At 42.6% G+C, this 14,386-nt stretch overlaps 1 protein-coding gene across 2 annotated transcripts; it reads right to left on the bottom strand.

Annotated features, from left to right (window-relative positions):
• Positions 1-2,131: 2,131 nt before the first annotated feature.
• dkk3a (dickkopf WNT signaling pathway inhibitor 3a) lies at positions 2,132-9,849 on the bottom strand. Of its 2 annotated transcripts, none has more exons than XM_083792246.1 (7): positions 9,601-9,849; positions 8,992-9,165; positions 8,572-8,661; positions 5,450-5,536; positions 3,299-3,443; positions 2,583-2,739; positions 2,132-2,323 (listed from the first exon to the last, which is right to left on the bottom strand). In XM_083792246.1, the coding sequence occupies exons 1-7, from the start codon at positions 9,799-9,801 to the stop codon at positions 2,236-2,238; spliced, it is 942 nt and encodes a 313-aa protein (XP_083648372.1). In that variant the 5' UTR covers positions 9,802-9,849; the 3' UTR covers positions 2,132-2,235. The 2 variants fall into 2 exon arrangements, with proteins under 2 accessions (XP_083648372.1, XP_083648373.1); XM_083792247.1 differs by having other exon boundaries at positions 2,583-2,724.
• Positions 9,850-14,386: the final 4,537 nt, after the last annotated feature.

The following is a 14,386-nucleotide window of genomic DNA, read 5'->3' as shown; positions in this document are numbered from 1 at the left end:
TTGAAATTGAAATCCTGTGTGAACATAGTTTAAGATGATTTTAGAAACAAATTAAAATGCTTTTTTCCATAACTGCAGTTTCCTGTTGATGTAAACGACAACTTCATGAATTCTCTTTCTCTCTATACTAATGATGAGTTGGAGGCACGGTGGCACAGTTGGTAGTGCTGTCGCCTCACAGCTAGAAGGTCCTGGGTTCGATTCCCGCTCGGGACGCTGCGGTTGGTGGCGGCGTGTTTCCTCCCCCGCGTCATCAGTGCCAATACCCGAGGCGGGGTTGGCGAAAGGGCCTTTCTGTGTGGAGTTTGCATGTTCTCCCCGTGTCCCCTAGGGTAGGTACCCTCACAAAAAACATGCAGTAATCCTGTTCACTAAACTGACTCCCCCTGGCCAGCCGGGGCGCCTGATGGAGGGGAAAGGAACTGGTTGGAATAACGTGTTCCTTCCACGCGCTACGTCCAACCAGGGAAATTGCCCCCTGTCAGGTGTAAAGGAGCAACTTGGACACTCGGGCATGAAGGAAGCATGAGTTCAAGTCCGTTGCTCTCCCCTTGTCCCCCATATATGGGGACACATTAGGATTAGATAATTGACACGGGTGAAAAATGGGTTACAAAATCGTGGGATAAAAAAAATAAAAATAATAGTTCACGTGTAAAGAACCACTGACGCTGGTAAAACCTTTAAAATATTTTATTTTCCTCCAAAGCAGAAGTAGTACAGGCTACATGTGCAAAGCTGCAGGCCTTCATAAGATGAACAAACTCAGGTTACATAATGATAGTTTTCATGCAAATTCTATCATCCAGCACCGTTATAGATGCAAAAGAAATGTATTGCATTGCTCTTGTATCTTTCACGTCTGATTGAGACAGTCAGAGATACTAGGATAGGATATAGCCTAGTTTACCTACATGATATGAACTGCTGTGCACACAAACTGATGGGTCAGAACCGTTAGTTCAAATTGACATTGAGGTTAAATGAATACCGCCGTGTGTATAAAGTATAAAACCTATTTTTGGGTAAAGTGTGGACACTTGACTCAGTCGTGACTACTGTCTTATTACTCAGGACCAAACAGGACAACATGTCACTCGAATCTAGAGGCACCATCAGAATTCTGTGATATTGAACCATTGTTTCAATAGCATTTGCACACAAAGAAATGTAGTTACAATTTACTAATATTGATTAGATAATGTCTGTACCTTAACTTTAATATGAGTAAGCCAAGCACAATGTTTAAAAAAATAAATGGGTGAGGTTAGGTTAATATTGTTAAGGATAAGATTATTGCAATATCTGTCCTTCATGGCATTATATGGGACAGTTTTACAGTATACCACATGCTACCTTCTTTATACTAGTATATGAAATAAATGAAGATGTAAATGATTGTCTTGAGTGTTGCATGTTAAACTTGCTCACAAACAGTTGACAATGACAAAAAAGGTAACTGGTAGTATAAATCGCTGAATCTTTTAAAAAGAGATATATTTAACCATTTCTATACCTGACATTTTTTTAAGTAGTTTGCACTTTCTGAAGTGGCGCCTGAGATTTTTTTTGTTGTAATGCTGAGCATATAACATCGCTGAAAATATAGTATTGCTATTAAACACATTGGCATTAATTTGTCTGCTTCATTGTTGCTCCAAGACTGAAGTAGTGTCCTGCACGTTCATGTTAGTTACATATATTAAATCTCACATGGGATTTCAATATTTCAGCAAAGACAAAGAGCACATACACTTCTCAACACATTTCTTAAATAATTCAGGTTCCATGGTGAAAGTTCCACCACATTGGATCAAGTTAACAAATTGGAAACGCTACTTTTTGCAAACAAAGTAGGCCTACTGGCTAAGCCAAGGCTTAAGCAATGGGCAATAGAGCAAAGCAAAGCAAAGGTACTATGTTTACCCAGGGTAACTGGACTAAGCTCAGGAACTTGTTTACAGCCAGGCCCTGCTCATAGAACATTTCATGGTAGGGGTTCAATGCCTTGCTCAAGGGCACTTCAGCGGTTGTGATTTTAACGTGCCGGTCCGGGGATACGAGCTAGCGACCTTCCGGTATCAAGACCGCTCCGCAAGCCGTTCGGCCACCGCTGCCCCAAAGCAGAGCAACTCTTTGGGTGTCATGGACATGGGATGTACCGTACTTCTTCAGTTGGATTTAATGGAGACCCTGCTGTCTGGTAGTTTTAAGGCAATCTGAATCGACCCATTTCTAGACTATGTAGTCTATCTCTGAATACAGTGTATCAGTCATCTCCTCTTCACTTGAATTCTGCTCTTTAAGACACATGGAGCCTCGCCTGTCAAGAGGGAATAATAATGCACTTTTTAGTATTACTGTGTGGCAAAGCTTTGTGCAGTGTGGCATAATGGACAAAAGGTTACGAAACACAAATAGCATCAATTACATACAGTATTACCGTATTGCTTTTTTTAATAATAGGCACAGTATTCAACACAGACCCAGTGCCTTTTAACTACAGAGGTTAAGCAAGGGCAATGCCATTGTTTGACAAGAATAGCATATGAAGCAGGGTGCTTAAAGGCCACTGTACTCACCCCAGTGGCTGGCACTCCAGATTCCCTGCACATGGGCAGTGTTCCCTAGGTCCCTCACCTTGCATGTCCCAGGACAGCAGCGCCATCAGGTGGTTAGGAGAACCATAGCACCGCTCACGTTCAATGGGCTTAGCTGAGCACACTGGAAAGAGGAGCGCTGAACATGCACGCGCACGTGCACACACACACACACACACACACACACACACACACACACACACACACACACACACACACACACATTTATCTTTATTTGTATTCACATTTTACAAGAAATGTCTTGAACACAAACAATAGTGGATGCGCAAACTTGAGAAAACTCTACAACAAGTGCTTCAGATACAGATCACGGGTACAGAAAGCATCGCCTTCTCCATATATGGCGACTGCCAAGTATTGCAGACACTGGACAGAATTTTGCCGATGCCTGATCAGCTCTCGGCTTATTGGGCATGCCTGCGATCTGCAGGCCCCTCACCACTGATTTATGGACATTACCGAGGCTTCCAAATATGAACACAAGTAGTTTACATCTGTAGCCAAGCTGTATAATAGCATCCTTAATACACACACACACACACACACACACACACACACACACACACACACACACACACACACACACACACACACACACACACACACACACACACACACAGTCAAAACCTGTGCTTTAGTAGATGTGTGCATGCTACTGCATTAGCATAATAGCATACCTTTATGGAGAGCACAACAGAGGTCTGTACTGCAGTCAGTCTGGTACTGACAAATATTGCCAGCCTCACCCTTTGTGGCATTCTGAGTGCATTGACCCCACACACACAGCTGTCCAGAACAGCACTCCTCATCCTTGGTGCAGGGCTGAAACACAAAGAGAGCACCAACTGCATGTTATGGGTTGCTGTGGCTCAGGAGGTAGAGCTGGTCGTACAATGATCCCTGGGTCGGCGGTTCGAATCCCGGCTCCTCCTGTCCACATGTCGAAGTGTCCTTGGGCAAGACACTGAACCCTACATTGCCTCCAATGAGTCGGTCGGTGTGAGCTCGCCACCATTGGTGTGTGAATGTGGGAAGTGAGGACGCTGGCGTCGACTGTTCACCGCTTCACCTCCCAATGTATGAATGAATGAACCATTGTAAAGCGCTTTGAGCACTTGGAAAAGCGCTATAAAAATGCAATTCATTATTGAATTCATTATAATTATGTGTTTCTATGAAAAAAGAAAGAAAGTGTAAAGTGATTCTCAAGTACTTCAAACTATGCATTTGGCCGTAGAACCCCGTTCCTGTGCCAGGGATCCCCATAAGGCAAGATCTGTCAAATTATTTTGGAAATAGCCAGTCTATATCTGAGGGTCCCCAGACGCCATTTGAGAACCAGTGGTTTGTACTACAATTTTATTAAAATTGGATTTAAAAAAAAAAGAAAGGTAAAACCACAATATATTGCCTTGCTTACAATATCGATTCGTAACATATCACTATTGAATCGCGGCCCCTGTATCGCGTTGCCAGATTCTTGCCAATACACAGCCCTACGGTAAGCACTGCCATCATGGTTTTTGTCAATGCTTAAAAACAGACTTTCCTGAAGGTGGACGGTGGCGGTAGCAGTGTTGCCTCACAGCTAGAAGGTCCCGTGTTCGTTTTCCCGCTGTGGGCACTGGAGTCGTGTGCTCTCCTCCGCATCATCAGTGCTCATACCCTATAGGTGAGGTTGGCGAAAGGGCCTTTCTGTATGGAGTTTGTATGGTCTACCCTGTGTCTCTTAGGGTAGGTACCCTGACTATACCCTCATAACAAACATGCAGTAATCCTCGTCTCTATACTGCCTGCCCCTGGTCAGCCTGATGGAGGGGAAAGGAACTGGTTGGAATAACCCGGAAACTCCGCCTGTCAGGTGATAAGAAGTGCTCACTCCTAAAGTCCTCATGCATTGAATGAAGCATGAGCTCAGTTTGGAGCTGTCCCTACAGTTGGTAGATGAAGAAGAGTAGTGCCCAGGATTACAGCTTAGGCAATTGGCACTGGGTGAAAAGTGGGTTATAAAAATAGTGGCATAAAAAAATAATTACCTCCTCCAAAGCAGGCACTTCGAGGTTAGCATGAGCTTAATCTTAAATAAGACAAGAGAGTGTGTCTCTACACATGTGATTGTTATTGCCTGTCACTGTAATCACTGAGAGCAAAGGACGAAGGAAGAGGTCATATTTAACCTTGACACACATTTCCTGTAAAATAAAACCCAGAGCAGCTGCTGTGGCTTTCAAAATTGATAACACTGACTCTCCAATTACACTTACAGTAGGCCTGCTGCAATGCAGTCACAGCACAGTACTCAACTATTAATAATACACTATTACGTACAATCTGAATCAATTCTAATACACAGTATGTCTGTCATAACATCTTACAAATAACAGTATTTACAGAACAGATAAATATAGTATACAATGAGATATTCAAATGAAAAATAATTACAACAGAAAACAGTGTGTGTGTGTGTGTGTGTGTGTGTGTGTGTGTGTGTGTGTGTGTGTGTGTGTGTGTGTGTGTGTGTTGTGTTGTGTTGTGTTTCTGTATATGAACTGAAACCCTATATACCGCCTTTGCAGACAGAGTAAATTTTTTCGCAGTAAATAAAATGCAAAAGCTTTGTCTGCAAAGGCCTTTACAGTTCAAACCAGGTTATTTTTGTGAATGTATAATCTCTACAATAAATCTCTTCTCTGAAAATAGCTGATCTTCAAGCTCACAATGTGTCAAAACAAATTTGTGTGAATATCCCCCCCCCCCCACGTTATGGTGCAAGTTGTTAATTCCACCTACCACATCTATAATAATAATAAGTTGTTCATTTCACCTACCACATCTATAGCCTTGCAACGTAGACACTTGTGTTTGTCAAAGAGGCAGTACCTCCCCTTACCACAGTCCTCATCAATGATGCACTCCTACAGGCAGAAAGGACAAAAGCATTCAGACACAGAAATACCCAGGGCTGCTATGAGACTTCACATTACAATTAGCATAATTGTAAGATAAATAATAATAATAAACATTTATTTATATAGCACCTATCAAAACGAGGTTACAAAGTGCTTTACAAAAAATAAGAACAAATGCAGTGCACACCATAAACAACAGTTTACAATAATAAAAATAAAGAACGGGCAATGTACAGAAATGCAGTAGGACATTAGAACAATAGGGAATGTTTAGAAAACGTTTAGGTGTTAAAAGCAGCTTTATAAAAGTGAGTTTTTAGGAGGGTCTTGAAGCGGGGGACGGATTCTGCAAGCCTTATCTCGAGGGGGAGGGCATTACAAAGAGTTGGGCTCTGAGTGCACCTTTTGTTTTCAACTTAGAAGTTGGGATCTCTAAGAGCGCCTTGTCTGAGGACCTTAAGGTGCGCTGTGGGACATAGGACAAATGATTAGGTAAGGAGCATTGGGAATGTGGCGCATACAGTATGTACACATGTACACATATACTGTAGGGAGTTCCCTACATGCTACAATTACTTACCATCCTAAACCTAACACGTTTATAGTATTATTTTTGCCTTGGTATTAGTTACCTTTCCGCTGCAAGTAGGACAGACAGACATTTGAACTACATATCTAAAATAATGCCACGCAAAGCACTTTGCCCTGTCTCTGGAGAATGTATATACAACCATTCCAGCATTTACAGTAAAAGCAGTTAAGCCCATGTGTCAGGAGTCACACAGTGGTTTAATTATATTCTTTCTTTTCTGTTTAATTTATTCATAGAAATACGTTTTCCTCTTGACTTGAAGGTACTATAGTACTGAAAGTACTTTAGCCTCTACCAATTTAAAATGTTACACCTTTGGGCCACGTGCTTCATTAGCCATGCATTTCGTTAATCAGTATTTTTAGTATGCATAAAAAAAATATATCTTCCAGAGCACTCGGGTGGCACAGGGGAAAAGTACCTGTCCACCACGTCAGAGTCTATACTAGGCTAGGGTTTTGAATCCACCGTGATGCATGCAGGCTCAGCCAAGTGTCTATACTGTATATACAAACACAATTGGCCATAGTTGGGGGAGGGAAGTCAGGCAGAGAGTATAGCCTCGGTCTCAGGCTTATTACTCAGTAAGTCAGGCAGAGAGTAGCCTCGGTCTCAGGCTTATTACTCAGTAAGTCTGGCAGAGAGTATAGCCTCGGTCTCAGGCTTATTACTCAGTAAGTCAGGCAGAGAGTAGCCTCTGTCCCACTAGGCTTATTACTCAGTAAGTCAGGCAGAGAGTATAGCCTCGGTCTCAGGCTTAGTACTCAGTAAGTCAGGCAGAGAGTAGCCTCTGTCCCACTAGGCTTATTACTCAGTAAGTCAGGCAGAGAGTATAGCCTCGGTCTCAGGCTTATTACTCAGTAAGTCAGGCAGAGAGTAGCCTCGGTCCCACTAGGCTTATTACTCAGTAAGTCAGGCAGAGAGTATAGCCTCGGTCTCAGGCTTATTACTCAGTAAGTCAGGCAGAGAGTAGCCTCGGTCCCACTAGGCTTATTACTCAGTAAGTCAGGCAGAGAGTATAGCCTCGGTCTCAGGCTTAGTACTCAGTAAGTCAGGCAGAGAGTAGCCTCTGTCCCACTAGGCTTATTACTCAGTAAGTCAGGCAGAGAGTATAGCCTCGGTCTCAGGCTTAGTACTCAGTAAGTCAGGCAGAGAGTAGCCTCTGTCCCACTAGGCTTATTACTCAGTAAGTCAGGCAGAGAGTATAGCCTCGGTCTCAGGCTTAGTACTCAGTAAGTCAGGCAGAGAGTAGCCTCGGTCTCAGGCTTAGTACTCAGTAAGTCAGGCAGAGAGTAGCCTCGGTCTCAGGCTTAGTACTCAGTAAGTCAGGCAGAGAGTAGCCTCGGTCCCACTAGGCTTATTACTCAGTAAGTCAGGCAGAGAGTAGCCTCGGTCCCACTAGGCTTATTACTCATCTTCTAAGAGAAAAGGGCAGAGAGGGTATTGTATTGATGCTGAGCAAGCAACTTCTACAGGCTGGGAGGCGGAGCCTGTCAGTGGGGACTGGGAGTGCCGAGCGTGAGGATTCTGGCAGAGGCGCTACTGTATAAGTCCTGACGGTGGGGGGGGGGGGTCCTCACTGGCAGGTGGGCCAATAGAGTGCAATCGCAGTGACAAGACAGAAATGTGTGGGGAGGATTCATTGGCATAGTGATTAACCCATTTTGGCCTGACCTCAAAATAAATAAATAAATCTTCTAAATCCTCCAGTTTTCTGAAATAAATATTTTCACGATTTTTCAAAAATAGCAGACCTACAAGCTCATGTGAGAAAAAGGGGTTCCCGCCCAAAATGGGTTTTAATTGGGGGAAAAAGGGGGTACAAATAATACAAATATATTATCTTGCAATATGTTATCCATGTATAAAATCTATTGATTTTATACATATATTATGGCACACAGACTCACAGACAGCTAATCTAGTATTATAAATCAGTTGATTCCTTTACCGACATCCTGCCTAATCAGCAGATATGCTAACATTACTATGCATTATTAATGGCCAGGATGCCTTGTTACTATCAAGTCCCTGAGGTTTCAGTCATTTTGACCAAACTAATTTCGCTCAAACAAAAACAGGAAACCAGAGAATACAATAATGACATAAACAACACACAATGAAATCCATTTAACAATAATCATTACACAATATTTAAAATAATGTGTTGTGGATCTCAAAAATGCAATGTGCAATGGAATTATTTACATTATTTTAAAAGTATTTGTTAGTTATTATTATATAGTATGGCTATTTATTTAATTAACGTTGTTTGCTCAAAAAAAAAAACGAAAAAAAAAAAACTTTGGACATGACATTTTCCTTCATTCAGACTTGATGCATTTGCATGGTTTGGGTGAGTTTTCACCTTAACGGATTATGTGCATTACAAATATTAAATCCAGGAATTCAGGAGCCAAACAATACAGTACAGTTCACTTATACTTACATGATTGATATTATTTTCCTTGCTGGGTGGGATGCTGTTAGTTGTAAGGTGAGGTTCTTGTTCTGTTTGTACAGTAATGTTGTCTGTCTCCTGAATGAAGGGGAACAATGTAATATCACAAGAAAACAAAGTACTGCTTTTTGGTTTGTGCTTTTGTGGTTATTTATTTGTCTGTTCCAACTTGGTGTACCAGCTAAATTGGTTAATAGCAACAAACTAATTTTAATCACTTTAACTCTATATGCATCAGCTATTTGGAAATAGTCAAATCAAGCTCAAAATGCATTGTGATTAATAGTTGTGAGCTTTTAGATTTGCTATCTTCATAATCCTTTAAATAAATACTGTATATAATATGTTGGTACTATTGCAAGTGGCACTGGTACCTGTAACCTGCCACTGTAGGTGCATTGATCCTACCTTATCCACGGTCTCCGAGGGAAGGACAGTTTGATTGCCAGTCACTTTGTCAGAGACGTTGTCAATTGATGGAGCGTCACTGGGCCTGGGCTGCGGTTCTGATTCAACACTTTCATTGTCAATTGATGGAGCATCACCGGGCTGCGGTTCTGATTCAACACTTTCATTGTCCATCTAGAAATTATTGACATATTGATTCATGCTAATAATGTTATGTGGAAAATCAATCAACATATATTTCTGCATAATTATCCTACATGTTAATTAAGTGTGTGTGTATAGGCTATAGCCAACTTGTAATCTAATCTTGTGGTTCAATTTTCAAACATTGTAGGCCTAATGAACTGATCGTAGTCCAGTATTCATCATTGTAGACTACTGTTGTAGGCTATAACCTATGCACATGTTCTCTGACACTTATAAGGGGACAGCAGCTGCGTGACCCAGCTTTTTTTTCTATTTTTAGAATGTGCGGGATGAAATCAATTGTTAAGATTTAAAATATTTAAAATAGTAGCGATCAGTAATTTACTTGGGGCTTATTTGCAATAAAACACACACTTAAAATGATGTTAACACAGAGATGCTGAGACACAGATATAGGCTTACTTGGAGGACCGCCGTATCCTCCTCCTCCTCCTCCTCCCGTTTCTTCTGACTGTCCTCCACTTCCACAATCACGTTGTTGAGGGAATAATGGTCACCCAGAGTCACAGTAAAGTCCGAACGCACTAATTCAGGAAGAATCGCATTGACGACGGGTGTTGTCGTGACAGTGAGACCCAGAACTAAGGCGAGGAGGAGCAACATCGTGCCACCGATAGTATGTCTGCTGCTATGCCGCTGTTGCTGCTGTGCACCACTGGGTGGGTGTGGTGATGGATGATGCCTGGACTCCGGCATCATCATCACAGCTGATGCCAAATGCACCGTCAGAGGAGGAGACGACGCGGTGTCGCTTGCCGACGTGCTAACAACGTAATGCAGGCGATCTGTTCGTCAGTAAGTCGTCAGGCCTGTCTGACCTGACTCCCGACACACGTCACGTCACACACCTCTTTTTCTACTAATGATCTTGCCCAGAAATTTATTTTTATAGGCTATTAAACTTGGCAGAGCAGAGACATGATGCAGGTTAAATAATATTAAATAACCCCAACAACTACCCTTTCACAGAAGACAGTGGAATTTAAATTCTGAAATCATACGAACTTCAACGACCAGGAGGATAGGATCTGTGTGATGTTTGGCAAAATGTTTAGGAGTAATTTAAACGTTTGTTTGGGTTTGTGTGTGTGTGTGTGTGTGTGTGTGTGTGTGTGTGCGTGCGTGTGCGTGTGTGTGTGTGTGTGTGTGTGTGTGTGTGTGTGTGTGTGTGTGTGTGTGTGTGTGTGTGTGTGTGTGTGACGCAACTTGGCCTGTTGTAGCGCCACCATGAGGCTGATTTGAAAACTGTCAAGTGGCATTTCTTCCTCAGCCTTATGGGAATAGGCATGCACGGCTTGGGATATCCGTAGGCCTACGTGGCTATACACTGCCATGTCAGGCAGCCTCTGTAGACATTTTTAAAGCTCAGCTCAAGACCCACTTCTACAACATTGCTTTTAATTGATTTTTTATTTTTATTTTTTATTCATGTCCTCACTGTATTGCATTACTGCTTGTTTTTTGTCGTTGCCTTGCTGTATTGCATTAGGCCTACTGCTTGTTTTTGTCGTTGCCTTGCTTTTCTTTTATTCTCCATTGTTCTGTAAAGCACTTTGAGCTGCATTTCATGTCATGAAAGGTGCTATACAAATGTTATACAAATACAAAGTTTTATTATTATTATTATGTCTTCCTTCTCAGAATGCATTTCTTTCATGTGGATTCCAAGGGATTCGATTTCCCAAAAGTTGCGTAACTGATCTGACAGAGCCTGTTCCTCTCCGACGCTGCGCATCACTTCAATGTCCACAACTTCAGTTATGATATCAGTTATGTTATTTCAAAATGGCAATGGTAACAACCGAGGAGGTACTTAAAAAACTGAGTGCCCTCCAACCCCACAAGGCCACTGGCCATGACGATATCCCCTCCAAATTTCTCAGAGACTCAGCTTTTTCCATAGCTCCAGTCATCACCCACATAGTTAACCTCTCCATCAAACAGGGACAGGTCCCCCAAGATTTTAAACTGGCCAAAGTAACCCCCTTGTACAAAAAAGGGAGTAAATTAGAACCCGGCAACTACCGCCCTATTTCTATTCTAAGCTCCATCTCGAAAGTGATGGAAAAAATAGTCTATGAACAGGTTGAAAAGTATCTTGCCACTAATAAATTGCTGTACGAGTTCCAATCTGGTTTCAGAACATCCCACTCCACTGACACATGCCTCCTCTATTTGAGCGACCACATCAAACACGAGGTGGACGCTGGAAAATACTGCGGCATGGTCATGCTGGACCTCCAAAAGGCTTTTGACACCGTGAACCACTCCATACTGGTTAACAAGCTTAAAGCTATTGGTTTTGATAGCACATCAGTGAGCTGGATGCAATCCTACCTGGAGGGGAGAGAACAGATGGTGGAGGTGAACGGAACACTGTCCCCTCCCCTCCCAGTGAGCTGTGGCGTCCCACAAGGAAGCATACTAGGGCCTTTACTGTTCCTAATATATGTTAACGACATGACTTCAGCTTGTGACTGCAGCTTGTTCCTGTTCGCAGATGACTCAGCACTGCTGGTCTCGGACAGGAACAAACTGCAGGTTGAAAAGACCCTCAGCTCTGAACTCGGTAGAATCTGCACCTGGCTCGCTGATAACAAACTATCCTTACACCTGGGAAAAACTGAATCCATCCTCTTCGGATCAAATAGTAATCTCAGCAAGGCAGATGGCTTCTTGGTTAGAGTGGGTGACAATATTATCACACGAAAAGATCAAATTACCTACCTAGGTTCCATCCTGGAGGCCAATCTTTCCGGTGATAAGATGGCCACCCACGTAATCAAAAAAGTCAATCAAAGAACAAGATTCCTTTACAGGATCTCCTCACTGGTCAGCAAAAACACCTTGAAGACCTTAACAGGAGCCCTCGTACAAGGTTTCTTTGACTATGCATCCACCTCTTGGTACCACAGCACCTCAAAGGCCCTTAAAACAAGGCTCCAGACCTCCCAAAACAAACTGGTCAGGCTCCTACTTGGCCTCACCCCCCGAACCCACCTCACCCCTGCCCACTTTGACAGGCTGGGATGGCTTAGGGTCGACGACAGAGTACAGCATCTTGCAATGGGTCTGGTCCACAAGATTCGATACACCACCAAGATACCCATGTACCTGTCTAAATACTTCCTTAATGTAAACGAAGTCCACACCCACAACACCAGAGGGAGTGCAACAAACCATGTACAACCCAGATTCGGCACAAACAAGGGACTAAATTCTTTTCGCTCCTATGCCACCAAAATGTGGAACGCCCTACCAACAGTCATTAAGACATGTGAATCCCTTGACTCCTTCAAAACCGCTCTCAAAGGGCACCTACGGATGGCTGCAATTCGAAACTGGCCTCTGTAAAATCTGAATCCCCCCCCCACCCCATTTCCCCTCACTGTATAGCCTATGTATCTTTTCCCTTTTTGCTTCCTATATGATGAATTCCTGTTCTGTTCTTTAGCTACATAGAAGTGTCTATTTGTATGTCTCTAAATGTTTTGATGAATTGAACAATGTGGACCCTGTTGTAAACAAGTGTAATGCTTAATTGGGTCGTCCACTCACAGTTAACAGTCTTTGTATTGAGTTTGTGCTTAAAATGTACTGTAAATTCTACAAACTGTTAATAAATATTTCAATCAATCAATCAATCAATGATATTTAGCTTGCACCAGCCATCCAAATACACTTTCCAGTGCAACTGCCAACTAGTCCATCAGTCTCTCCATTTTTCCTGTGACCATTTTCCAATATTTTCCAAATATTTCCAATAGAAACTATCAGAGATCAAATTGATCTACAACTACTCTCGGCTCCCACTGGACTGCCTCCAAATATGGTGGTCTCAGAGATGGCCGCACACCCAAATATATATATGGATAGTTTCTCTCCAATCGAGCTCTCTGATTTCACTTCAATGATATCTTGCTCAAAATCAACGACATGTACCCTGGATCCAGTTCCGACTAGATTACTCAAAGAGGTCCTGCCTCCGGTTGGTACATGCCTACTCAATATGATCAATATGTCCTTGGTGACAGGCTACGTGCCACAATCTTTTAAGGTAGCGGTAATCAAACCTCTACTCAAAAAGCCTACTCTTGATGCAGGCATTTTAGCTAACTATAGACCTATATCGAACCTACCATTTCTCTCCAAAATTCTCGAGAAAGCAGTCGCCAAACAGTTATGTGACTTTCTACATAACAACAATTTATTAGAAGGCTTTCAGTCAGGCTTCAGAGCTAACCATAGCACTGAGACGGCACTGCTGAGAGTTACAAATGACCTCCTGACTGCAGCAGATAATAACCTCCTCTCCGTACTGGTGTTGCTGGACCTTAGTGCTGCATTTGACACTATTGACCACCACATTCTGCTACAGAGACTGGAGCATCTGGTTGGCATCAGGGGTGCCGCACTGAAATGGTTCGAGTCCTATCTGTCTGATCGATTTCAGTTTGTAGATGTCAATGATGGCTCCTCAACACGTGAAAAGGTCAAATACGGAGTCCCACAAGGCTCTGTGCTTGGACCAATACTTTTCTCCTTATATATGCTCCCTCTGGGCAACATCATCAGGGAACACTCTATACATTTCCATTGTTATGTGGACGACACTCAATTATATCTATCGATGAAACCGAACGAAACGGACCAATTAGTCAAACTACAAGCATGTCTTAAAGACATAAAGAGTTGGATGACCCGTAATTACCTACTCCTCAACTCTGACAAAACGGAAATTATCGTGATCGGCCCTAAGCCCCTAAGAGACAAGCTAGCCGATGAGAACTTTTCTCTAGATGGCATTACCTTGGCCTCCAAGGCCACTGTAAAGAATCTGGGAGTTACCTTTGATCAAGATATGTCTTTCAAATCGCACATCAAACAAATCTCAAAGACTGCCTTTTTTCACCTGCGAAATATTGCAAAGGTTAGGCACATCCTATCCAAAATAGACGCAGAAAAACTTGTCCACGCATTTGTTACCTCAAGGCAGGACTACTGCAACTCGCTATTATCAGGCTGCCCAGGTAAGTCTCTGAAAAGCCTACAGCTAGTTCAAAATGCTGCGGCGCGTGTGCTGACAGGTACCAGAAGAAGAGACTATATCACTCCTTCACTGGCCTCTCTACACTGGCTCCCTGTCAAACACAGAATAGAGTTCAAAATTCTTCTTCTTACCTACAAA

Source organism: Protomyctophum parallelum, assembly GCF_964188405.1.
Source record: "Protomyctophum parallelum genome assembly, chromosome: 2".
NCBI lineage: Eukaryota > Metazoa > Chordata > Actinopteri > Myctophiformes > Myctophidae > Protomyctophum > Protomyctophum parallelum.
Note: the sequence above shows the minus strand (reverse complement) of the source record. Positions and strands in the feature narration are given on the sequence as shown.

Excerpts from the sequence above, each read along its gene's own strand:
- dkk3a (XM_083792246.1), bottom strand. The coding sequence starts at position 9,801 with ATGTTGCTCCTCCTCGCCTTAGTTCTGGGTCTCACTGTCACGACAACA. Across the intron at positions 8,662-8,991 it reads CCTCGGAGACCGTGGATAAG|GAGACAGACAACATTACTGT; the intron begins GTAGGATCAATG and ends CCCTTCATTCAG. Across the intron at positions 3,444-5,449 it reads GTTGCAAGGCTATAGATGTG|CCCTGCACCAAGGATGAGGA; the intron begins GTAGGTGAAATG and ends TTTGTGTTTCAG.